Source organism: Xenopus laevis, chromosome 7S (assembly GCF_017654675.1).
Source record: "Xenopus laevis strain J_2021 chromosome 7S, Xenopus_laevis_v10.1, whole genome shotgun sequence".
NCBI lineage: Eukaryota > Metazoa > Chordata > Amphibia > Anura > Pipidae > Xenopus > Xenopus laevis.
The window spans coordinates 105,928,415-105,954,486 of NC_054384.1; the positions used below are offsets into that span (position 1 = coordinate 105,928,415).

Here is a 26,072-nt window from a genome sequence, read left to right on the forward strand (position 1 = left end):
TGAGTGTAATTAACAGTGTCAGGGCTAACTATAGGAACCTCAATGGTAAACTAATATCTCTAAACTGCCTGAATATAGAAGAGGTAAGGCAACAGGGTGAAATACATTAGGTCTCTGGTTTAAACCCTGCAGAGGAATGATTCCTTACACTAAGGGGCAGATTCATTAAGGGTCGAATTTCGAAGTTAAAAATACTTCGAAATTCGACCCTCGAATTGAAATCCTTCGACTTCGAATATCGAAGTCGAAGGATTTAGCGCTAATCCTGCGATCGATCGATCGAAGGATTTTTCGTTCGATCGAACGATTAAATCCTTCTAATCGAACGATTCGAAGGATTTATTCCAACGATCGAAGGAAAATCCTTCGATCAAAAAATCACAGGCAAGCCTATGGGGACCTTCCCCATAGGCTAACATTGACTTCGGTAGGTTTTACCTGCCGAAGTAGAGGGTCGAAGTTTTTTTTAAAGGGGAAGTACTTCGACTATCGAATGGTCGAATAGTCGAACGATTTTTCGTTCGATTCGTTCGATTTCGTTCGAATTCGAACGAATTTAACCAATTCGATGGTCGAAGTACCAAAAAAATACTTCGAAATTCGAATTTTTTTCATTCGAATCCTTCACTCGAGCTTCATGAATCGGCCCCTTATATTAGCCCCGGCCAAAAGAATTTTTGTTTTTTGAATTTTATATCAATACTGTCACTTTTTCGAAAAGTTTAATGAGGGAATCTTGCTGATGAATTAGTCACTGCACTACTGGAGTTGAATTAAGCACTGGCACTTGTGAGAATCTAAGAACCAGACACTTTCCTAACATTTGATGGGTTGATTTTTTTTTGTATAGTATGGTATACATTTTTAATATTATTATATAGGGTAATCGCATGAAAAGTGGTTAACACTTTGGGACTGATTAAACATATGTTGCAAATTAAGCACCAGTAAGGGCTCTTACTGACGAGCGTTTTTACCTGCGCTCTCCTGCGTTCCGTTTTTCTGCTTTCAGCCGAAGGGGAGCGCAGGAACAGACGCATGTCATTATTTCAAATGGGGCTGTACTCACACAGGCACGTGTAGGCGCCGAACGCAGGAAAAATGCAGCATGTTGCGTCTCAACCTGCGTTCGGCGCCTACAAGCGCCTGTGTGAGTACAGCCCCATTGGAAAAAATGTAATGCGTCTATTCCTGCACTCCCCTGCGGCTGAACGCAGAAAAACGGAACGCAGGGGAGCGCAGGTAAAAATGCTCGTCAGTAAGAGCCCTAAACAGTGACGGAACTAGGTGGGGGCCGGCTGCAGCGCACGCGATCTGCCGGGGGGGCCCTGCAGGGGTGCGGGCCCTGGCCCAGTTGCACCCCCTGCTCCCCCGGTAGTTACGCCCCTGGCCCTGACCCCTATAAATATATTGTTTTCTTCCAAACAGCTGCTACCTTCTGATTGGTTGCCATGTGTTACTAAAACTGGAGCGAACTTTGTTACTTTGCTACTACTTTGTTTGAAAGTGCAGTTAAAAGTTCTTTCCCCTTTTAAGAATATATGGGGGTATATTTTTTATTGGACTTTAACACATTTCTGCCTTTTATTTGCAGATACAGCAGCAAAAACATGAGAATGAGCTGAGGACCCGCATGGAGCAAAGTTAATCTCTATATGTGGTATGTTTTAAAATAAATTAGTCATTCAGAAGAAGCAGTTTGTTTTTTGGTTAATTTTAGTGATAAAAAACAGAGTGGCCAGAGACTGGTTTTTCCATTTTGTTTCAAGTGAAACATTAAAGCATGTCCAGATACTGCATCAAACTCTGCTTGTATTTTCCATGCAGAGCACCTTCTAAAAATACCCACGACGTTTCAAAATCCTTAATGGCTAAATGCAATTTGCTAATTAGATTGTTATTATTATTACATTGATTCCTAAAGTGGCAACATATTCTGTAGCGTTGTACATAAGGGTGTGTTATACCTGATAAACTGATACAGTAATGAGGCCCCTGCCTGCAAGGACTTAAAGGAACAGTAACACCAAAAAATGAAAGTGATTTAAAGTAATGAAAATATAATGGAATTTTGAGCTGCACTGGTAAAACTAGTGAGTTTGCTTCAGAAACACTGCAATAATTAATATAAATAAGCTGCTGTGTAGCCATGGATGCAGCCAGTCAAAGCTGGAAAAGAGAAAAGCCACAGGATACACAGCAGATAACAGATAAGCTCTGGAGTATACAATGGGATTCTTCAGAATTTATCTGTTATCTACTGTATATCCTGTGCTTGAATGGCTGCCCCCATGGCTGCACAGCAGCTTGTTTATATAAACTATAGTAGTACTTATCTGTTATCTACAGTGTATCCTGTGCTTGAATGGCTGCCCCCATGGCTACACAGCAGCTTGTTTATATAAACTATAGTAGTACTTATCTGTTATCTACTGTGTATCCTGTGCTTGAATGGCTGCCCCCATGGCTACACAGCAGCTTGTTTATATAAACTATAGTAGTACTTATCTGTTATCTACTGTGTATCCTGTGCTTGAATGGCTGCCCCCATGGCTACACAGCAGCTTGTTTATATAAACTGTAGTAGTACTTATCTGTTATCTACTGTGTATCCTGTGCTTGAATGGCTGCACACATGTTACTGTTCCTTTCAAATCTATAATGGTGGAATTATTAAGATGCAAGGTATAAAACATGCAGTTGTGGGAGAAGTATATGTTGGATAAGTATTGTCAGTGTAAATGGGTGAGCAGTAATGATGAGTGAAATTTTTCGGCAAGTTTCGTCAAGTAAATGATGCCCATAGATGAAGAAAATTTTCGCTCATCAAAAAATGTCATTGCATTTCAGCAAATCTTCACCGTTTCAGGAATTTTTGGAGAAACGGGTCAAATTGGCCCATCACTAGTAAACAGAAAGGGATTTGTGGAAGCTGATGTGTTATGGGAAGGGATGTTTAAAGTCGCTACATATTGGGTATATGTGTAATCTTCACAGAACTAGTGAGGGAACATTTAGAGGGTTATTTATAAAAGTCTGAATTTATCTCATTATTTGTATTAAAAAAAAGTCCAACCAACGCAGAATTGCTGATTGGACCTTATTTATCATAAAAAAAATCGCTAAAATGGGTTTTCCCGCCAAAAGTCCAATTTGTCAGATTTTTTCTACCAAAATCGGTGTCAAAACATGAAAAAATTGTTTTATTGCCCCGAAATGTTTATATTCGGAGTTTGAGAAATAACCCCCTTAAACTCTGTAGAATATTTGATGGTGTAGGACAGTGATCTTCAACCAGTGGCTCGGTCTCCAACCCCTTGGATGTTGCTCCAAGTGGATTCCAGGTTTGGAGGAAAGATTAAGTTGCATAAAAACCAGGTGTACTGTCAAATTGAGCCTCCTCTAGTATGCCAGTCCACAAAGGAGCGACCAATAGTCAATCACAGCCCATTTTTGCACCCCAGGTACTTTCTGCATGCTTAGGTTGCTCTCCAACTTTTTCTTAAATTTGGGTAAAAAAGATTGGGGGCCCCTGGTGTAGGGCAATTAATTCCACAGGTAGAGGGAGCTTCTCTGGTGAAGTTCTGTAGGTGTGTATGTGAGGAGGTTACTAAGGAGGAAGAAAGTCTAAGGTAATTAGAGTGCAGTGTTCAATTTGGAATCTGGAGAATATCACTTCCTATAGTTTTCTAAAAAAAAGAACAAAAATAGAGAATGGAAAGCAAAACATTCATAATCCAGATATGATACATTTCATATGTTTGCATTTTGCTGAGTATTTTTAAATGGAAAGGCAAGAGAATGAATACATAATATAGTATGTCTCCATAAGGATAAATACAGGTATTAATTAATTGGAAACCCATTATCCAGAAAGCTCCAAATGACAGAAAGGCCACCTCCCATAAACTCAATTTTAATGAAATAATTAAAATTTTAAAAAAATCATTAAGAGGCCCATTTATTTAGCTCGAGTGAAGGAATAGTATATAAAAAAATTCAAATTTCAAATGTTTTTTTTTTGGCTACTTCGACCATCGAATTGGCTACTTCAACCTTCGACTATGACTTCGAATCGCACGATTCAAACTAAAAATCGTTCGACTAATCGACCATTCGATAGTACTGTCTCTTTAAAAAAAACTTTGACCCCCTACTTCGCCACCTAAAACCTACCGAAGTGCAATGTTAGCCTATGGGGAAGGTCCCCATAGGCTTTCTAATGTTTTTTTGGTCGAACAAAAATCGTTTGATCGATGGATTAAAATCCTTCGAGCGATTCGAAGGATTTAATCGTTCGATCGAACTATTTGCGCTAAATCCTTCGACTTCGATATTCAAAGTCGAAGGATTTACATTCGGCAGTCGAATGTCGAGGGTTAATTAACCCTTGATATTCGACCCTAGGTAAATCTGCCCCTAAGTTTTTCTCTTGTTATAATTAAACAGAACCTTGCACTTGATCCGAGCTAAGATATAATTAATCCTTATTGGAGGCAAAATCAGCCTATTGGGTTTTAATTGCTTAAGGTACAGAGATGCATATTACAGAAAGACCCCTTATCTGGAAAGCCCCAGGTCTTAAACATTCTGGTTAATAGGTCCTAAACCTATAGTGTCTTCCTGTATCTCTAAGCACATATTGATTATTGACCCTACACCTACATGGCCGCGATGGAGACTAGTTAGAAAGAGGTCACTGTGTGCAATATGTTAAATTGAACGACCAATCCAAACATTATAAATAAGATAAATACTATTATGTACACACAGTCCATTATCCCTTCTAATAAGGAGGAACCTTTTAATTAATAGGTGTGAGTTAATGAGAATGTAGTAGGGGCCTGTGGGTGGTGGCCCCAGGACACTGAGATATCTGGTTTTGATAAAAGGGAAGGAAAGAGACACTGCTACATCACTGGAACCAGATCATGTAATAGCAGTAGCCTGGGTGAAGGTTATATATTTTTAGTATAAAACCACAACATTTTCACCACCCCAGGTTCTTTCCCAAACACCATGGTGAGAAGCACAAGCTGCTTCTTTAATGTGACCAAACGGAAGTAGCACCTTGGTCTTCATGACAGCAAAATATATAGATACAGATAAGGCAGAAATGTTGCAGTTGTGTCGGAGATCAGCAGTAATATTAAAATGCTAATGAAACAAGTTGGGTGGGGGAACTCAAAAGAAACTATAATAAATGGTACTAAGTTTGCTTCTTGTCTAGTAACCCATAACAACCAATCAGCAGGTAGAATTTACCAGTCAGCTGGTTAAAACAAACATCTGATTGGTTGCTATGAGTGAACAAATGAAGGGCTACTTATTTATTTCCCTGTTCATTTATATAGAGATTTATTTTACCATCTCACTGAATGGTGTAATAGACACCCACATGTTTACATACATACAAGGCTGGAAACTCACACACGCAGTACAAAGCGTCATTTATAAGGCTAAAAGGAGTCCCCAAGGTCCTGCCATCATAAGGGGGTGGATGGTACAAGGTTTGTTTGGGGAGGATACCAATAAAAGTTTTTAGATAACAATGAATGTAATATGGATGGCACCATCCCCGGCCCCCAGACTACTTGTTTTCTCTTTAGTTCCTTGTGCTTCTTTTATGGTCCTCTTCCACCTCTGTGTGAGGCCCACCAGCACAGTCCCATCAGCAGGATAAAGAAGAGACAAAGGTTTCCAGCAAAAGGCAGTTTCATAAGCATCTGCTACTTAGCTTAGTACAGGGGAATGCATATGCTGCCATAATGTTCTCGTGTATGTCTGTGCAGGCTATGAAGAAACCTTTGACCAGCATCAGACTAGGGGGGATCTGGGTCCCTCTGGGCTGCCACATGAGGGCCCCCGCCCTTCCACGGACACCATTTCCCAGTTGTAAACCCTCAGTCCCCCTACCAGTACAGTATGTACCAGCGTGTGTCAGTTCTTCATGCAGTCGAGTGCACGGTGAGGGGGGACAGGAGCGCATCTGACTACTGGCTGTGTGGAGCAAGTCTGGGCAGGGCCCAGAAGGTCTGGGGCCCACTGGGTTTCTTTCCCAGTGTCCGCCGACCCAGTCTGCCCCTGCCTTTGACTTTGCCCCCATTATAAAGTTTGCCATTTATTTTCATGATTGACTTGTCATGGCTCTCAGACTTCTAGGCCAGGCCATTTTTTGGCCCTTTTATTGGGACTATAAAAATTGGATGACCTGTAGAAAGGGATAAGGAGCTTGTGTTGAGCTAGAGACTCTTTTATAGAACAAATAGTTATATAGAATTATAGAATCAAAATGAAAATAAAAACAATTCCATCTCCTTATAGCTGCACCTATCAGTAAAAATAAAGCTACATTGTGACTTATAATAGGTACAATGTCATTATACAAACCCTTTTTCAATACTATGAATCTTCCGATTTTGTTTTTTAATTAATGTTGCATTAAAGGTCAAATTTTCTTTTTTGAGATATAATCCTTTAATTATACAGTTCTGACACATTTCTACAACACTTTACAGAAAACTTTGCAGAATGTGCCCCTTATCACATTCATGCACACAGTTTTGTAAGGATCCTTGTATGTAACCTGTACCTGGAGTGTGGAAGGAAATCACAAAATCACATGGAGATCATGAACACTATTTTATCTATATGTTCAGTCCATTTCTTTACTTTGTCTCAGCAATCCTTAACATTGCACAAAACTAAGTTTTATACAATGATTGTTAAGTGTGTGGAGGCCCATTGAAGAAGACAACCTGAATGTGTGTGGTCCCTCTTGCTCTCTGCTTCTGTTCAGCTCATGGGCCAATTGCGTAGCCTGTGTATGGCCCAGTATTTGGGTGTTTGATACTAATCCTGTTGGACATTGCCTCTGATTCTGGGACTATTTCTAGATTCCCTTCTATTAAAGCAGAGAGATTTTTTCTTTGTCAGAATGGAAATTAAAATTATTACCAGGAAATGCATTCTGTCATGCAAGTTCAAGTCCTCATACATTTCCAACAATATTTTTTTTAAAAAAATACACAATATTAAACATTAAAGCCAGAATAAAAAAATACTTCAACTGAACCCAGTTAATGTAGAAGTCAATGGGAGAATTACCGAAGATTCTGACCTGCTCTGCGCTTCGTGCAATAATCCCAAGATTTCGGGGCTTTCGGGGATCAAATCCGGAAAAGTCACGGTTTTCGGCAATAAATCTGAAAAAGTCGTGTTATTCAGATTTTCTTTCAAGATTGTATCGCGTGTTTTCCTGCACAAAATCTTTTTGGGAAATTATATTGATTTTGATATTGGATATTGGAAAAATCCCATGCGGAATTGGTTGGAGTAGTTTTCAGAAAATACTCGAGATATATTCGGATTTTGAGAATCCCCTAAATGCTCTGTATTCAGAGAGTAATATCCCATAAATTCCATCCTCTCTTGTTTTGCTTCAGTCAATTAGCCCAGCAACTGAGATGCTTTATGTATCATGTAGGATGGAGAAAGTCCAAGAAGAAAGGAGTTATGAGGAAAAAAAAAGTTCATTATTTCAGAACATTACATACAGTTTCATGCCAAAATTTCTAATTTCAAGTTTTATTTTTTGGTACCTGGTTTGTTTTTATCATCTGACAATTTAAATCAATTGTTCAAAACCACCATATTAAACTGTTCATATAAAAAAAAAAACCTACAACCTTAAAAATGTGTCCTCTGTACCACACTGAGAGCAAAATGAAGTGATCCAGGCTGATTACTGTGAGAAAGAACACTGTAGTATATATACATGGAAAAAGCAGTGAATTAATTAATTTATCAAGGGTCGAAGTTCAAAGTTAAAAAAAAAATTCGAACTTCGAATTCAAAAAGACCAACCGAATAGAGGTCGAAGATTTTTTGGGGTTGAAGTGGTCCATAGTCGGTAGTGATGGGCGAATTTCAGGCGTTTCGCTTCACTGAAAAATTCACGAATTTTCTGCGAAATTCGCAAAATGGCAAAAAATTTTCAAAACAGCACCGGTATCTCGTTTTGACACTGGCTTCCGTTTTTTGACGCCGGCAAATTTTCGCGGAATAAATTCGCCCATCACTAGTAGTAGGCCTACTTCGAATCATACGATCGAAGGAATAGCGCCTTCGATCTACTTCGATTCTAAGTTTTTTCCCCAAAAAACTTCGATCTCTCAAACTACACCAATTGCCTCCATACAGGATCTAGGAGGTCCCCCATAGGCTGATAAATTTCAATATTCGAATTTCAAAGTTTTTTTCGACTTTGAATCAAAGTTGGACTATTTGATGGTCGAAGTACCCAAAAATGGCTTTGAAATTCAATGTTTTTTACTTCGAAAATTCACTTCGGCCTTTGATAAATCTGCCCCAAAGACTCTCAATATCTATTGGGGGAATGTCAACATATATACTGACAGAATTGGTGTCGTCATTGTAAAAACTCATATCATTTTTAAAAATTGTGATTATTTAATTAAAATGGAGTTTACGTAAGACGGCCTTCCCGTAATTCAGATCTTTCTGGATAACGGGTTTCCGGATAATGGGTCCCATATCTGTATATATATTAATTAGTGGACCAAAAATGCTGTTTCAAATAAAATAATGAATTTCACTCTTCTTTTTTCTTGCAGGTAAGAAATGTGTACCTGTTAAAGACTTGGATGTGTTAGAGGTAATGAATTTTGGATCCTCATTGTTAGAGTCTTGTCATTTAATTGTGAAAGCCAACCTGGCTGAGCCCTTGGTACATATTATATTCATTGACGTACTGTAACTGCAGCGACCTTCTTAATACAATTGACTCTTTACCCTGCTTTCTGTATCTCTGCTGAACAAACCTTAAAAATGTAAAAACCATCTTCATTTTACAGTTCAAGCTTGTATATTTTATATATATATATATATATATATATATATATATATATATATATATATATATATATATATAATTTGAGTTTAGTGAAGTAGTACTCTTCTTTTTAATTGTGTCGGTAGAGATAGTGTAAGAATATAGGGAAGTAAAGGAAGAAGAAAAAAGTAGAAAGGAGGTAAGGGATTGGGATGTGGGGAATAGGTAAAATGCAGCACCTTATTTTGGATAAATTGATTAGAAAAATCAACAGTAAGAGAAAATAACTAACCAGGACTAGCCGTGTGATGGGTGTAAGCACCAAATATGAAAGGGGTCACGATAAAGAGCCTTATTTATCAAAATCCAAATTTTTCTGACAATTTTAATCCAAACAGTCCGACCAAACTAGAATCCTCACTTGGGACCTTATTTATTTATTTAAAAAATGTAATTTAATCAGATCGGAGACAAACAAGAAAAAATCGAGTTGTGCGGTTTTTTTCTTAGTTTTTTCCCCGAAGCACTAGATTTTTTGGGTTTTTTCGGATTTTTGCCTGAAAACTCCAAAATAGTCAGATTACCTGCCCTACTTGCTGCTTTCAAGGTTAAAACTTGGTTGCCCCTTTATTGGCCACCACTGGGATCACCTGACTATAACTGGAAAGGTGGGAGCAACAAAGTAGCAAGTAAGGTAAAAATTGGTCCCTGTGTAAAATGTATAATGCCGCAATAGAATTCTTAATGAATCAGATTAAAGTTGAGTGAAGGACTGGCCACACCAGGGATGACTTTGATGACCAACTTAAATCTATTGCAATATATGGTCAAACAATTCCTGTTGTAAGGAGAAGGCATTTTTTAGTTGCGTAAGGAAGAAAATGTCTCAATGTCCTTAATATATTGATAATGGGTTGAGTGCGGAGGAACTGTTGCATTTATTTACGAATTTTGTGATCACAGCCTCATTGCATCCCCGCTTAATGTTTTTAAAAATTAGTGGTGAGCACAACTTTCCCTTGTCTGTTGTTGAGATGCTCTGTGGTTGAAAACATGGGCTTAAAGCATCTTCCTCCAGTTGCAGGAACAAAGAAGATGGAGGCAGATTAAAAAAAAAAAAAATATATATATATATATATATATATATATATATATATATATATATATATATATATATATATATAAAGCAATTTCATATTTCTAGGTTCCTACCTCGCAAGTCAAGCTTGTAGAGACTTCCAGTTCTAAAAACAGAAAATTGTTCTGATCCCAGATGACAGAAAATTCACGTGATTTTCATCTTCTCTTTCTGTGGTGTTAGAATCAGTTTCCTTTAAATACCATAAACCATTTTAGAAATTTAAGTTGTGCAATTTCCAACAAAGCATTTGTCAAGAAAAGCTAATATAGACCCTACCTCTTCAGGGTAAAAAAATCTGAATCTGCTAAATATAATCAATTAAAAATTCTGTACAGTTTCTTAAAGGGGAGCGATCATGAAAATGAAAAATTTATACAAACTTCATCATACTGAAATAAGAAATTTTCTAAATACTGTCAATTAAATATTCGGCATTGTTTCTGAAATAATCAAGTTACTCTTCACTATCCCTCTCTCAGCATCTGTTTCTCTTCATTCTCTCTTCATTCAGGAGTTTGGTGTCAGATGAATGATCAGATATATCTTATAGGGGGCTCCTTTCCTAGCAGATGTATTAGAGCTCACTCAAATAACTGATTCCAGTACAAACAAAATCTAACAAAATAACTGCCCTTTGCACAAATTCTGCATGTAGAGAGACATGATGTCTGGTGAGTTTAATAGAGTGAGCTCTAATACATCCTCTAGGCAAAAGGAGCCCCCCTATAAGATATATCGGATCATTCATCTGACACCCAACTGCTGCATGAAGACAGAATGAAGAAAAACAGATGCTGAGAGAGATAGTGAAGATAAACTTGATTATTTCAGAAACAGTACCGAAGTTTTAATTTTTTATATTCAGAAAACGTCTTATTTCAGTATGCTGAAGCTTACATTAGATTGTAATTTTTGTGATAATTCTCCTTTAAATAATCAGGATATTAGGGATGAGTGAATCTTTTTGCCAGGTTACTAAAGGAGCAAAATTCCTGTCTTTGCAAGCAACATTTTTTGCAAATCGAGGGTAGAATTTCATCATGTGCTTTGTTTTGAACCCACACACTCCTCCTATGTCTAAGATGGGCTCCATGTATGGAAAAAAATGTTCCTATGATAAACATACCATAGTGTAGCATAAGGGAAAGGAGCAAGCTAGGGATATGTATATGCTGAGTGAAAAAACTAACGGCAATATCATCTCACATTCCTTTTTGTGAATGTTTCCACCATTTCACAAAATTTGGGGTAGAGTTTTGCTCATCCAGTTACTCTTCACTATCTGTTTCTCTACATCCAGGAATCCGAGTCAGTTCAGTTAAATCAGTGTGCCTAGTCAATGTATTCGAGCTAACTGACTTTAAAAATAACCGACTCCGACTCAATGCTGCATGTAGAGCGAGAGGTGATTAGAAAGGGATAGTGAAAAGTAAATAAATTACATTATGCTTTAATCCTATTGCAAACATAAAAATGTAATATAAAGTTCATCTCATGGAAATAAAGAACCTTCTGAATATAATCAATTAAAGTTTCCGCCGCACATCCTATTAACTAGTTGTATGAAACAAAGAGAAAATGAAACAAAAGTACTGTTGGTAACTTTATTAGTATAAGGTGTATCGCTACTGACAGAGCTGAGGCTTCATAGTATTAGTCAGAATGTGTGTTTTCTTCTGTGCCATTAATTCAAATGATAACTGCGTGACACTGCGTGTGGTTAAAGTTAGCAGAGCAAACACCTTGTATGCCTTGAGCATAAATACAGCCTGATAGTTGCACAGACAATAATGGGGTTATTTATCAAGGTCCGAATTTATCTTAGCAAACTACGAGCAACTCCAAATTCCTGAATGGACCTTATTTATGAAGAAAAAAACCCCCAAAAAATAGGGTTGGGCAAATTTCAGAGCTTTCCGAAAACTCCAAATTGTTCAGAGTTTTCCCGCAAAAACGACTACACTTTTTTGCGCCGAAACCCCTGAAATCATCGGTACGGACATCAGTGCAGACAGAACCTTCCCCATTGACTTATACAGGACTTCTAGAGCTTTTAGATGCCGGGGTTTTCAGAATCTGAGTTTTTAGACCATTGGACTTTAATAAATCACGAAAAATTCATAGTTTTTTTTTTTTTGCTCCGAAAACTACAAATTATTCGAGGTTCTGATATTCAAAACTTGATAAATAACCCCCTAAATGTTAAGCCCCCCTAGCTAAATTGTTTCATACTTGTTTTCCCCTGTAATATACAACCAGTTTCTTGTTTTTTCTTCAACTGTACTTCTTTAAATACTTCTAAACTACTCCTCTTCTATTATAAATATTCGACCTTCACACTGGATATCCAAAAGGGTGCTTCAATATAAAACAACATAACATACTATAAATCCACTTACTCATTTCTAAGAAAACCAAAAATCTGTATAGTAAAAAATCTGTATAGTAACATTTTTCATGTACAGGACCTGTTATCCAGAATGCTCCGGACCTGAGATAGTTTCTTTAACCAATTACCCCATTTATCTTTTACCATCTAATAAAGATTAGCATTTTACCCTAATTATCCTTCAGGCCAGGAATTTCTTGAAAACAAACTGTCAACACCAAGGGATTATTTATTAATGTCTGAATGTCAATAACTCAAAATTCTTTTTTTTTTACTACAAAATCTGAATTTTTAGTGGGAAAAAACTAACATTTTTGAGATTTATTATACTCAGAGGATGGACAAAGTCAGAATCCAAAAATCCGACATCTCAGACCTACCTACCAAGGTTGTATATAAGTCAATAGGAAAGGTTCCTATCCTATTTGTAATTTTCTGTGGTCTGCGCTGGAATTAGCCCCAAAATCTGACTATTTCAGGAAAAAACTCAGAAAATAGTGTATAAATGGGATTTTTGCTTGATTTTTTTTCGGGTTTGACCCCTCATCCGATTCAATTGTGCTTTTTTAATAACAAATAAGCTCCTGTCTGACTTTTTTAATTAAAATAGTGCAAAAAATTTGGATTTTGATAAATAAGGCCCCAAATCTCTCTCCAACGAAACTTTTGGCTACTCAACCCCATCCCCACTACATTTAAGATACTGAGATGGGAAAGCCTTCAAATGTGGCAACCTATGGCCGATATAGAGTATGTACTGATGTAGATACATTGATTTTATACTAGTACAACAATACTTTAGTCAAACACAAAGACAACATTTGTAGCTGATGACACAGACATGATTTGCTGCAGTGTTTGCAATCTGATTATTGAATGATGCAGTTCCATGTCACTCCAAGACTATAGAAGCTAGTATATTGGTTTGAAAGTAATGCTTGTTTGCTCATCTTGCAAAGTTTTATGTCAATAAGGTGATGTGAACACGTGTTGCTCCTCCCTGATGTCTCTCATCTTCAGGAGAGCTGGAAGGAACATCTGATTTGTCTTCAAAACTTCTGTTCAATGAGTTGAATGTTTCATTAAATACCGACTCAATGAGCAACAGTATAGACTTCCGTAATGATTTCTTGAAGTTCTCCGCAATAAAGAGGTAAAGTACTGGAGTGAAGCAACAATTGAAACAGATCAATGATACTGTAAGGACCATCAGAATTTTCAGAGTGGATTTATGGAATCTGCCCTCCTCAATACTCATTCCATACCATAAATGATAGGGAAACCAGGCTACAAAAAAAGATGTCACAGTTATAAATAAAATTTTGTAAGGTTTAGTTGATCTGACCAGGTTTCCCTTCTTCATCCTGAGAGCAATTCTGACATAGCAAACGGTGATTACAGCAAATGGCAGTAGGAATCCCAATATTAGATGAAAGCTGAACATGATCCATCTCAGGTGCAATTCTGAGTTTTGCCAAATTGACCCAGAAAGTGTATAATCATTGTCGCAAACAGTAGTTGTATTGTCCTCCAGCAGGCGTGTCTGGCGGAATGCGAAATATGGGGAGCTAAACAAAATGGCCAACCCCCAAATAGAAATGCAGATGGCGGATGCACAGCGATTATTCATGTGTGCTCTGTACCAGACTGGGTGGAAGACTAAACTGTAACGATCAAGGCTGATAACCGTGAGAAAGAATACAAAAGCATACATACACACAGAAAGCAGTGAATTAATGAATTTACACAGGAAGGATCCTAATATCCAGTGTGGGTGAGTTACCGTATAGGCTGCAAGGAATGGTATTATGAATGTAAAAACAACATTGGCTAAAATTAAATGAAAAAACCAAGTGGTGTTGACACATTTGCGCATCCTGAATCTGAGGACCCAGAGGTAAAGAGTGTTCAAGACCAGTCCAAACAGCATGGTCACAAGTAAGGCCACCGTAGATAATAAATTGGCTGTTGGGATTGACTTGTAGGTTCCAGTGGTTGTGTTCATGTTCACCCCAGACATTTCAAACTAAAGGCAGAAGAAATATTCAATAAGATTAAGTTAGGAAACGGGATATATACATTAGAAACACTGACATTATAGCTCATTAAATTGCTTAGCAAAGGTTGGGGGGGATAGTAATGTACAATCAGATTATTCATTGTTAGCACTATGCTCCACATGGGGGCCTTGAGGGCCTTGAGTAGTTGCGGCTACCAAAACTTTGGTAGAGGTGGAATGTTGGAATATATAAAGAGACTTTTGTGGGGTAGAACAATTAGGGCCTTATTTATCAAAGTCAAATTCATCTGAGTATTATAATAAAAAGGTTAGACCAAACTGGAATCCAGTTTTTTCCCCAAAGGCTTATTTTTTTTTTTCAGGCTTTTTCCCAAAAATGCCAGAATTTTTAGGATTTTCGCCTGATTTTCAGGCTAATTCCAGCGCAGACCACAGAAACTTCCAAATAGGATAGGGATCCCTCCCATTGACTTATTTACAACCTCGATAGGTCTGAGATGACAGATTTTTGGATTCTGACTTTTTCCATCCTGGAGGTATAATACATCTCGAAAAATTCTAGAATTGTTTTTTCACAAAAAATTCGGATTTTATAGAAAAAAAAACAAATTTTTTTCTGTTTTTTGGTATTCGAACTTTAATAAAAAAACACTTGAACTTGTCTCCACCTTCTGCCATGTTGTCTACTTTCCTCACTAGCATCATCTGAAAGTCCCATTTTCTCTTTTTCTTTATATTCTTCTACAATGTCTGCAGACCCTTCTGTTCATCTGTTTTTTGTCTTCCTGTATAATCCTTCGCTTCTCTATTTCCTTTAGACAACTTTAATGAAGCACTATAACAATCATCTGCTGATCTTATCCTTTACAGCTAATATTCTTCTTTCTAAGCTTAGTCATTTCCCCTAATTTCTTGAAAATAAAATCCAAATCAGCTGAATGACTGAAGAAGAGTTGCCTCCTAGCCAGAATGTTTCTGATGCTTGACTGCTAGTAACGGAGATCCTAGCCCTCCTACATCTGAAACCGTTTTACTTTATTCCAGGAAATATGAAAAATCTAAAAGGGAGGGTGAAGTTTAAAGCTCTCTCCATCTGATTCTCATTGCTTCCTATTACTATTAAAGGAGAACTAAACCCTAAAAATTAATAAGGCTAAAAATGGCATATTTTAAATAGTGAACTTATTGCACGAGGCTAAAGTTTCAGCTTGTCAATAGCAGCAATGATCCAGGACTTCAAACTTGTCACAGGGGGTCACCATCTTGGAAAGTGTCTGTGACACTCACATGCTCAGTGGGCTCTGATTGGCTGTTGAGAAGCTAAGCTTAGGGCTCGTCACTAATTATCCAGCAGAAAATGAGCTTCCCTGGCTGTAATATAAGCTGATGCTACAGGGCTGATTATTTTATTTTTATTATTTATTACTTATTTTGTGCTGTCCTTCCTCATTTTTCCCCAAGAAAGATCATTCTTCAAATATACATAAACTGCTTCTATACTATAAAACCTATATAAAAATTGAGGATGAAGTTATCCTTCCTATACATTTCCCTTGTTTGAATTTCTAAATATTAGGCGACTATCTCATTCTCCCGAGTACTATTTCTGCAGTGAAAATGGAAGCAGAAAAAGCAGCAACCCAACACTATCCTTTGTCTCTGTTCCAAATTCATTGCTGCCTACATAATGCTACCAATCCCTTATATTTCATATAAAGAGAGAGATGAAACCAATCAGACAGTGGCCTTTCCAAAACATTGTTTCTGATCATATAAGGCACATTTAAAGGCCACTAGTAGTAATGAGCGAAATGTTTCACCAGCCATGGATTGCAGCAAAGTTCCAATTTTGCTATCTGCATTTTATTTTTGGGGGGGACCATGGCAAAAATTTGCCCTGAAAAAAATTGCACTAAAAAATATGCCCATTGACATCAATGCATTTTGCGTAGGAAAAAAAGATTTGCTTTATAAGTAATCTGTGTAATACTTTTTGTAAGTAATCTGTATGTTTGATGTAGAAGATCTTCTATTATAATAATATAATAATATATTGGTACTCAATAAATCTGTGACTGTTCGTATGAATTATTCTTAGAAATAATAACAATAATTGCTATTTAGTACATGTATAGAATCTGTTATCTGGAAACCGTTACCCAGAAAGCTCCAAATTATGGAAAGGCCGTCTCTCATAGACTCCATTTTAATCAAATAATCCAAATTTTTAAAAATGATTTCCTCTTTCTCTGCAATAATAAAACAGTCGCTTGTACTTGATCCCAACTAAGATATAATTAATCCTTATTGGAAGCAAAACCAGCCTATTGGGCTTATTTAATGTTTGCATGATTTTCTAGTAGGGTTGAGGTATGAAGATCCAAATTAGAGAAAGATCCATTATCCAAAAAAAAACCCAGGTCCCAAGCATTCTGGATAACAGGTCCCATACCTGTAATCAGTGTAGAATATCTGAGAGCACTAGCAGTTTGGGATTCTATTGGACTTCAATTTCCAGATCTCTACCTTGTAATAAACTGGAGCTCCCGGGATGTTGCTTGGGTTACTCCGATACTCCAAATATCCTGTTGATGCTTCAGATGTGGCTTCTCAGGGTAGTTTAACTTCTCTTTTCTTTTTAATCCGGTCCAAATACAGTAGCTCTCTGCAAGTGATCCTAGAGCATGATATTTCTTCTTTCTTCTGCTGCTTGATGTACAGGACGTTCCGTTTCTCAAACCACATAAACGCCTACAGAGATAATGTAACACGTCCTATCACACAATTTACCAGAAGTGCTAAAATGAATTTTACATCAGCAATTTATTGTTTCGGTAGGAATGAATATAGAGAGCAGTGATACAAAATTTAGACCAATTTCTGCCAAATGTTACACCAAAAATATAGGGGACTGACCTGAAATAGTCTGAAGGAGAGTAATAGTCTACCATGTGAGGACATTGCTGAGGAATATACATGAGTTTTCCATTCTCACAATTAAATTGTAACCAAGGGGAAAGTTATACAATTGTATAGTTTAAAGGAACAGTCTCACAACTTTAAGCCTGCCCTCCATTGCCTATCATTAGTCTTCACTTCAATTTTAATGTCAATTGAAATGTAAAATTATTCAATTACAGAATGTTTGCATTTACACATGGGTGCATCTATAGACACATCGGCACGTCCATATAATTCCAAAGGTAGGCCTGAGTCAGATAATAGTAATAATAAGCAATAAGAGTGTGTGTAGTAATAAGGGGAAGTTGCTTTCTCTTTTATCACTGGACATTTCCCACATAGGGGCAAATACACTAACCTCCGAAAATTCGCCAGCGACGGCTTCGCGCACAGTGCAACACTTCACCAGGTGTAGATTCGCCAGGACAACGCTAATTCATTAAAATCCGAAGTTGCGTCCAGGGCACCGAATGCTGGTGAAGTTGCACCAGCATTACAGTGCCAAGCGAACCGAAGTTGCGCTAGCGATGCCTAATTTGCATACGGCGGGAAGTTAAAGTTCAATAGACGTATATGTTGCAACAAATACATTACACTACACAAGCCTGGGAAACCTTAATAAAATAGAATAGAGTTGGTATAATGCCCTGTACATGAACCCAGTGTATAGTTTATGTGCCATATTTTAGGAAATGTAGGGGGGAAGCCGGTTACCCCAAAAAAAATTTACGCTCTTTTGCAGCCTATCACCCTGAAAAAAGGAAAAGTCGCCAGCGTTTCTTGGGACTTAGAAAAATTTTCAACTATTTTTTTAGGAAGTCCTATCTACTCTATTGCACTTTGCTTGGTCTGAGGTGGCGAAGGCAAGTCTGGCGCAAGAGGTAACGATCAGTAAAATCCGCATCTTAGTAAATTTAAGTAAATTTTAATTTAAGCGTAGTTACATCCATTCGCCAAAGCACAAATTCATCTGGTGTTAGGGAGCGAAGTACCGGTAGAGTCCTTTGCTAGCAAACGCCGACGAAGTTCCAAAATGACGTCATGCTGGCGAATATTTTGCCCTTTAGTAAATTTGCTGCCTAGACTTAGTGGCTCTTTCTGGTTAAAGGAGAAGGAAACCCAGTCGGCGCAAAAACCCTCCCCCCCTCCCGTGTGTTGCCCACCCTCCCTCCTCCCCCCTGGCCTACCTGTCCCACTGGGCAAATGCCCCTAACGTGTTACTTACCCCTCTGCACAGGTCCAGTCCACGGAGTTCACAGGCACCATCTTCTTCCACGCGATCTCCTTCCTGCTTTGACCGGTGTTTTGGCGCATGCGCAGTAGGAGCATTTCGCCGGTACGGATCTACTGCGCATGCGCAGTAGGAGCATTTCGCCGGTACGGATCTACTGCGCATGCGCCAAAAGTTTTCGTGACTTTTGGCGCATGCGCAGTAAATCGTGCGCCGGTCAAAGCAGGAAGAAGATCGCGTGGAAGAAGATGGTGCCTGTGAACTCCGTGGACTGGACCAGCGCAGAAGGGTAAGTAACAAGTTAGGGGCATTTGTCCAGCGGGACAGGTAGGCCAGGGGGGAGGAGGGGGGGTGGGCAACACACGGGAGGGGGGGAGGGTTTTTTGCGCCGACTAGGTTTCCTTCTCCTTTAAGTCTGAGAAGGCAAAGTGTTAATAAGACATGCGACAAGTGCAAATAAACAAGTGACTTCATCAAGATGCAATGTGAATAACCATGCATGGGGAATCCCTAATGGCCTATTATGCATAAAGAACAAAGAGAAAACGTGTTTATGACTGGGATTGGTATGTGGGCAGATTGCATGAGTCGGAAAAAGAAGAAACATAAATACAAATATGTTTATGAAACGTAGAAAAGTTATCCTTACTAAACGGACTGGAGTTCACTTTCCAAACTGTTATTCCTCCTCTCCTCCCTCAACCTCTTTATTCTCTTAATGTTTTATATCTACAGTACTTACTATATTCTTCCATTATTGAGAATTTTATCCCATAAATAAGTAGGGAATGACCATGAAATAGGCTAATTAGTTGGAAACAAGAGGGCCCACTGACACCTGGGCCCACCGGGAGTTTTCCTGGTATTCCATTGACAAAATCAATTTGGGAATAAGAGGAGGCAATTTGGAGCAGGAATTACTGAAACGTGATACCTACTGGATATTCAAATTGAATACAGTCTCCCCTAGAGGGATTAATGAAAATATTCGATTTAATGCCTTTATTTGAGCGAAACACAGAGAATTGCTGATAACACTATGATATATATAATTATAATACGGAATTCTTCATAATAGACCCTGTAACTTTTTAAACAATATCGCTAGTATAATACAATAATTTTCTAGTTTTATAAACGTAATACTCCAATATATATAGAAATTGAATCAGTGCCCAGCTCCTCCCCCTATTGGCATCATAGCTGTCATAGGTTTTTCAACCAATCATGGGAGGAGCAAAAGGCCCTATAAAACGACCTAATACGCTGATTTGCAGCGTCTAAAAGTCCATGCAAGCTCGCTGCGTGTTTTACTATGGAACGCTGCGTAATTACGCCAGCGCAAATGTCTCGTGAGATTTCCCAAAAATGATCGTTTTTAAAAGTGTGACTTGTAACGAGTGAATTCAGATTTGCCTTGATAAAGCCAAAGGCGAAACGCGCATTGGCAAACTGCTAGCATTTCAGCAATTGGATTGGACTCCAAAAATTGCTTTTATTAATCTTTTCTAACCTTGGATATTTTAACCTTTTTTGACCGCATTTGTATTTCTTCAATCTCTTTTACTATGAGGCTCTGTGGGATTTGTGGTCCTATAGGGAAGTTCAGCTCCTTCAAATATAGTAACTCGAGACTCCAGACCACAGTCCCCAGTGTCCTACTTTCTCCCAGTGTGGGGTCCCAGGGCCTAGAAAATACAACCAGACAGGTAATTCTCTGGACTTCTCCATCATTTTCCATTTCCTTGCTTTTATTTCTCAAATGCTGGTTTCGGTCTGTATATTATAAATGGTTTATTAATTCACTTCCTACTCCAAACATCCCGGGCTGTTTTTTTTTTGTTTATTTTTAAATTCTAACGTATTGTTTGCTTGTTTTTTGGCAATCTGAGATTGCAATCAGTTAGGGGCGCTAGCACTTTAAATGTATTCATTTAATGGTGGTTGATCTGTGGTCGATTAATCCAATTGAAGATTTGCTTTATATATTGAAATAGCACATGGCACTTTAAGGGGCCGATTCACTAAGCTCGAGAGAAGGATTCGAATGAAAAAAATTCGAATTTCGAATTATTTTTTGGGTACTTCGACCATCGAATTGGTTAAATTCGTTCGAATTCGAACGAAATCGAACGAAAAATCGTTCGACTATTCGACCATTCGATAGTCGAAGTACTTTCCCTTTAAAAAAAAATTCGACCCCCTACTTCGGCAGATAAAACCTACCGAAGTCAATGTTAGCCTATGGGGAAGGTCCCCATAGGCTTGCTAAACTTTTTTTGATCGAAGGATTTTCCTTCGATCGTTGGATTAAAATCCTTCGAATCGTTCGATTCGAAGGATTTAATCCTTCGATCGATCGAACGAATGTTTAGCGTTAAATCCTTCGACTTCGATATTCGAAGTCGAAGGATTTCAATTCGAGGGTCGAATTTCGAAGTATTTTTAACTTCGAAATTCGACCCTTAGTGAATCGGCCCCTAAATGTTCTTATAAGCAATCAATCAGAGACTTTACATTTATAATTAGTGATGGGCGATTTTGGGTTGTTTTGCTTCGCCGAAAAAATTAGGCAATTTTCAGCAAAATTCGTAAAATGGCAAAAAAGTCGCAAAACGGCGCCGGCGACATTTTTTTTTGACGCCAAGAATTTTCGTAGCCGTTCCGCGAATTTATTCGCTGGTGGCGAATCGCGCAAATTCGCTCCTGGCGAATAAATTCGCCCATCACTATTTATAATAAAGCCTCATGCCAGTAATATAATTATGTTTTAAAATCTATTTATTGCACTAAGCACTTATTTAGTCTACAATTGGGTAGGTGTGTTTTTTTCTTGGTGTAAACTTAACTGTACTTCTTGCTGAGAACCGTCACAGATTATCATATAAGAAGCTATAATTTAAAACAGGTTATTTCTAATTTAACATACAATAAATCCACTTATGAACTGGGGGATGAGCAAAAATGTTGCATGACAAACGCCACATGGACTTCAACGCATTGGTGAATTTTTATGACATTTAGCAAATTTTCAGCAAAGCAGGTCAGATTCGTCCATCCATAACTCTAACCAAACTAAGCTTTAACAAGCTGCACAACTTACCTATCCTAAGCTGAGAAGTCATTTTATTACTCAGTCTAAAGCAAAATATCTACATAGCACAGAATTTTCAGATATAGCGAATCTTTTTGAAAGCTGTAATATTCTTGTGGGAAAGAAAGAAATGACTTAAGTTATAAGATATTTTCTTTTCCAATTATATTTATTGGTATAACATTTTTTTCTGTGGTTTTGAACCCAGACTTGAACTGAGATGGAGCAGCCTCCCATTGGTCCAACCTATAGCCTACATGTACCGTATATACTCGAGTATAAGCCGAGTCTTTCAGCCCCCAAAATATGCTGAAAAACTCTACCTCGGCTTATACTCGGGTCAAGCGCAAAAACGGTCGCCGGCATCTAAGAATAGTCGCTGGCGCCTAAGAATACTCGCCGGCGTCCAAGAATAGTCTCCAAGAATATTCGCTGGCGTCCAAGAATGGTCGCCGGCATCCAAAAACGAGACGCCGGCACCTCCAATGGGAGCAGAAACCCTCAATTTTTTGATTGAAACTTACCAGAAGCTGCTGCATTTCTCACCCTAGGCTTATACTCGAGTCAATAAGCTTTCCCAGTTTTTGGAGGTAAAATTAGGTACCTCGGCTTATACTCGGGACGGCTTATACTCGAGTATATACGGTACTAATGAAGATAAATTTGATGACACATATAGTTTACATAGAAAAATAGCATAATTATCTCTCCAAACACTTGAATCATTTTGTGTGTAATAATAAATTTAATTATTAAGTAAAAGGCCTTTTCATCTAGTACAAGGGTGCCCAAAAGCTAGATCAGAATCTACCAGTAGACCTTTAGCTGGTGATCAGTAGATCTCAACACATTGTCAACAAACAGCTTGTATAAATCACATTCCTGTTTCATGCTTTTCATTCACATTTTCCCATATATCAGTATTTAAGTAATATTTTCCAAGGAAAAGAATGCAAACTGCTTTTATGAATGTAGATCATAATGGAACAACATCACTAAAAGTAGACTCTGCAGTAGTAAAGTATTGGCCCTCCTGATCTAGTCATTGATTTGCATTTTCAGCCAATGAATGTGTTTGGTCAATCACTAATACAGTTCCTTGTCGCTCCAGCACCAGGGAAGCAAGTTTATTGGTTTGCACTGTGACGCTGGTTTATTTTATTGACATATTTATCCATCATGATATTTGTCATTTGTCACAGTTTCATGCACATCTTTTTGTCTCATTTGTCTACAAAATGTTTGTCCAGTGAGCAGTGATGGGCGATTTTCTCCAGTTTCGCTTCGCTGAAAAATTTGCGAATTTCCTGCAAAATTAGCGAAAACCGAAAAAATAATGAAAATCAAAATCAGCGAAATAGGCGTTAAAGTCAATAGGCGTCCAAATAGTGTTGACGTGCGCGATTTTGACATGAGCGACTATTTGGACGCAGGCGAATTTCGTGACAGGCAAATTTATTCAGACTCAATAATACAGACTCAATAAGCAACAGTATAGAGTTCTGTAATGATTTCTTGAAGTTCTCAGCAATAAAGAGGTAAAGTACTGGAGTGAAGCAACAATTGAAACACATCAATTATACTGTAAGGACCATCAGTAACGCCAGTGGCGTAACTACTTACCGGCAGGCCCTGGTATAGGATGAGCACCTGGGCCCCCCTGTCGGGCCCTCCCCCCTATGAATTGCGTGCACTGTACAATCTCCCCCTGCCCAACCACCCATGATATCCATTATCGTGGCTCCGGTGGGCCCCAAGAGGGTGCGGGCCCAGGTGCCATCACACCCCTTGCACCCCTGGTAGTTACGCCACTGAGTAACGCACATTTTGACACCAGCGTCAATTCACCGCGACTTTGCTCCTGGCAAATACATTCGCCCATCACTATCAGGGTCATTTAAAATGTCCTTTCTTCTTTGTCCAGCACAAATATCCATCTGCAGATGGCTCTAGAGCATGATATTCATTTCTTTTACAGAACTCTCAATGTTATTGAAATGTGACACACCACAGAAACACCCAGCGAGATAATATTGCACATGATACACTTATCAGTCTGTTGATAGGAAAAGGAAGACCAACCCAAAAAAACTGTTGTTAAAAATACAAAGTAGATCTGCTTCATTTCTTGTTGTAGAAATAGAGTAATGCAAAAGCTCAAACTATACTGTACGTGGGGGACTTACTGTATCTCAAAGATTCTGAAGGTATTCATGTCACGTTCTTTCCAAATGAAAGATTTGTTTATAATGTGTTGATTGACTGAGGAAAACACATCCAATCTCTGCATATATTACAGTTCCATTAAAGGAGATATAAACTGTATAGAGGTGGTTTCAAGGAACAATCGGTACGTTTTATTTTTAGGGCGACCCTTCATCTGTCATCTGATCATTGTGAGAAATGATGTAGTGATAACTGAGACTGGCCCATTTCTTTCCCTGAAAAACTTCTGAAATTGCGGAATCAATTATAAGGCAAAATTACATTTGGGTTAAACCCTAAAAATGGCATATTTTATATAGTGAATTTATTGCACGAGGCTAAAGTTTGAGCTTGTCAATAGCAGCAATGATCCGGGACTTCAAACTTGTCACAGGGGGTCACCATCTTGGAAAGTGTCTGTGACACTCACATGCTCAGTGGGCTCTGATTGGCTGTTGAGAAGCTAAGCTTAGGGCTCGTCACTAATTATCCAGCACAAAATGAGCTTCCCTGGCTGTAATATAAGCTGATGCTACAGGTTTGCTGATTATTAAATTCTGATGCTAATTGCACTGGTTTCTGTGCTGCCATGTAGTAATTATGTGTATTAATTACTAATCAGCCTTATATTGTGACATTTCTATTCTATGTGTACTGTATATTGTGAGTGGGTCCCTAAACTCAGTAAGTGACAGCAGCACAGAGCATGTGCAGTGAATCAGCAGAAAAGAAGATGGGGAGCTACTGGGGCATCTTTGGAGACACAGATCTTTACTGCTAAAGGGCTGTGGTTGCCTTGGGCTGGTACAGAAGCATAAAACATAATGTATAACATTTCTACCTACGTCTTTAGTTAAACTTTAGTTTCTTTAAAGCAATTTGCTCAGAACCACTTTTGCACAGGCTTTCTTCTGCCACTGATTGACACGTGCAACATAATACCTCTGATCCACCAATCTTGAAGAAGGGATGTCAGACATTTTGGTCTTGATAGGAATACAAACCATTTTAAAATACAATACAACATACTAGTTGTACTAGGTTTTATTTTCCTTTACACCATGCTAATCTTTAAATAAATAGGAAATAAATGGAGGTGCATCTTCTTTCACTATACTTAGCACCTCTGAATTTCTAAAGACTTTTCTGTATTTAGTAGTTACATGTAAATATTACATTTACGCACTTATAAAATAAACATTTACCAGGTGCTTCTCATTGACGTGGTCACTGGCTTCCATACATATTGCAGACTGAGGGTAATATAAGGAAATTAGCAACTTGTGATGAGCAAAATTTTGTTGCCAAGTTTCGCCCAAAAAATTGACACCCAAATATTTCAATGCATTTTGCCAAATTTTCTCCATTTCTCCGGCGAAGCGAAATGGGTCAGATTCACCCATCACTATTAGTGGTGAATAGAGTGTTGACAGAAAACTGCACCGGCCTGGGACTCTTCTGGCGAGCACCACGGAGTGATCGTCTTATTTCTTCTTCTTTCTTCAAATTTCCTGGGGCAGACAAATGCGCAGTAGCTGAGTTCTTTGTTAAAGTTTGGCTTTTCACTGTACTGAGCATGTGCACCTGTGAGAAGAAAGAAGCCGAAAGACGTTTGCTCCGTGGTGCTCACTGGAAGAATCTCGGGCCGGTGCAGTTTTCTGCTGAGATGTCAGGCAAGTAAATGCAATCACTTGAGGGTGCCTAAATTTTGGCACCCCCAAGTATAACAGGATTTTCCTTCTTTTTTTAATGGTGGACCACCCTTTTAATATGTAACCCTAATTTGCTTACTGTCTCTTTAAATCTCAATCAACCCTTGGCAATCCAGGGGACATGAGTCCCTTTTGCATATGAAAAGTACTGGGAACTGGGATTTACAGCACAGTGCCTCCACCTAGGGAACACTGAGGAGCACACCTCAGGGAAACTTCCACTAGGACAAATAAAACACACAGTTTGCAAATGAAACAGATATAAACTTTATATAAACAGTAGTGAAAGAACTTGGGCAATCTAATACACAATGCACTCCTGCACTGGGGACATGTGGGACCTACCTAACTCATTAATAGGTACCTGACTGTTTATCCAACACAGTCCTTTTTATTATTAAAGTCCCAATCCTCTGGAAGGGGGTAATAACCACACAGTTCAATTGAAATGTCCCTTCCACCAGA

At 38.3% G+C, this 26,072-nt stretch overlaps 2 protein-coding genes across 3 annotated transcripts in view; one reads left to right on the plus strand and one right to left on the minus strand.

Annotated features, from left to right (window-relative positions):
* Positions 1 to 26,072, plus strand: part of LOC108705487 (chemokine-like receptor 1) — a 112,675-nt gene that overhangs the window by 47,450 nt on the left and 39,153 nt on the right. Inside the window, exons 2-3 of the mRNA XM_041571689.1 lie at positions 1,595 to 1,660; positions 8,637 to 8,677. The gene's annotated coding sequence lies outside the window, so the exon portion shown is untranslated. The remainder of the gene's footprint in view (positions 1 to 1,594; positions 1,661 to 8,636; positions 8,678 to 26,072) is intronic.
* Positions 12,872 to 17,094, minus strand: LOC121396593 (probable G-protein coupled receptor 33). Of its 2 annotated transcripts, none has more exons than XM_041571686.1 (2): positions 16,931 to 17,094; positions 12,872 to 14,410 (listed from the first exon to the last, which is right to left on the minus strand). In XM_041571686.1, exon 2 carries the CDS (start codon positions 14,402 to 14,404, stop codon positions 13,346 to 13,348), a length of 1,059 nt encoding a protein of 352 aa, XP_041427620.1. In that variant the 5' UTR covers positions 14,405 to 14,410; positions 16,931 to 17,094; the 3' UTR covers positions 12,872 to 13,345. The 2 variants fall into 2 exon arrangements, with proteins under 2 accessions (XP_041427620.1, XP_041427621.1); XM_041571687.1 differs by having other exon boundaries at positions 16,857 to 16,939.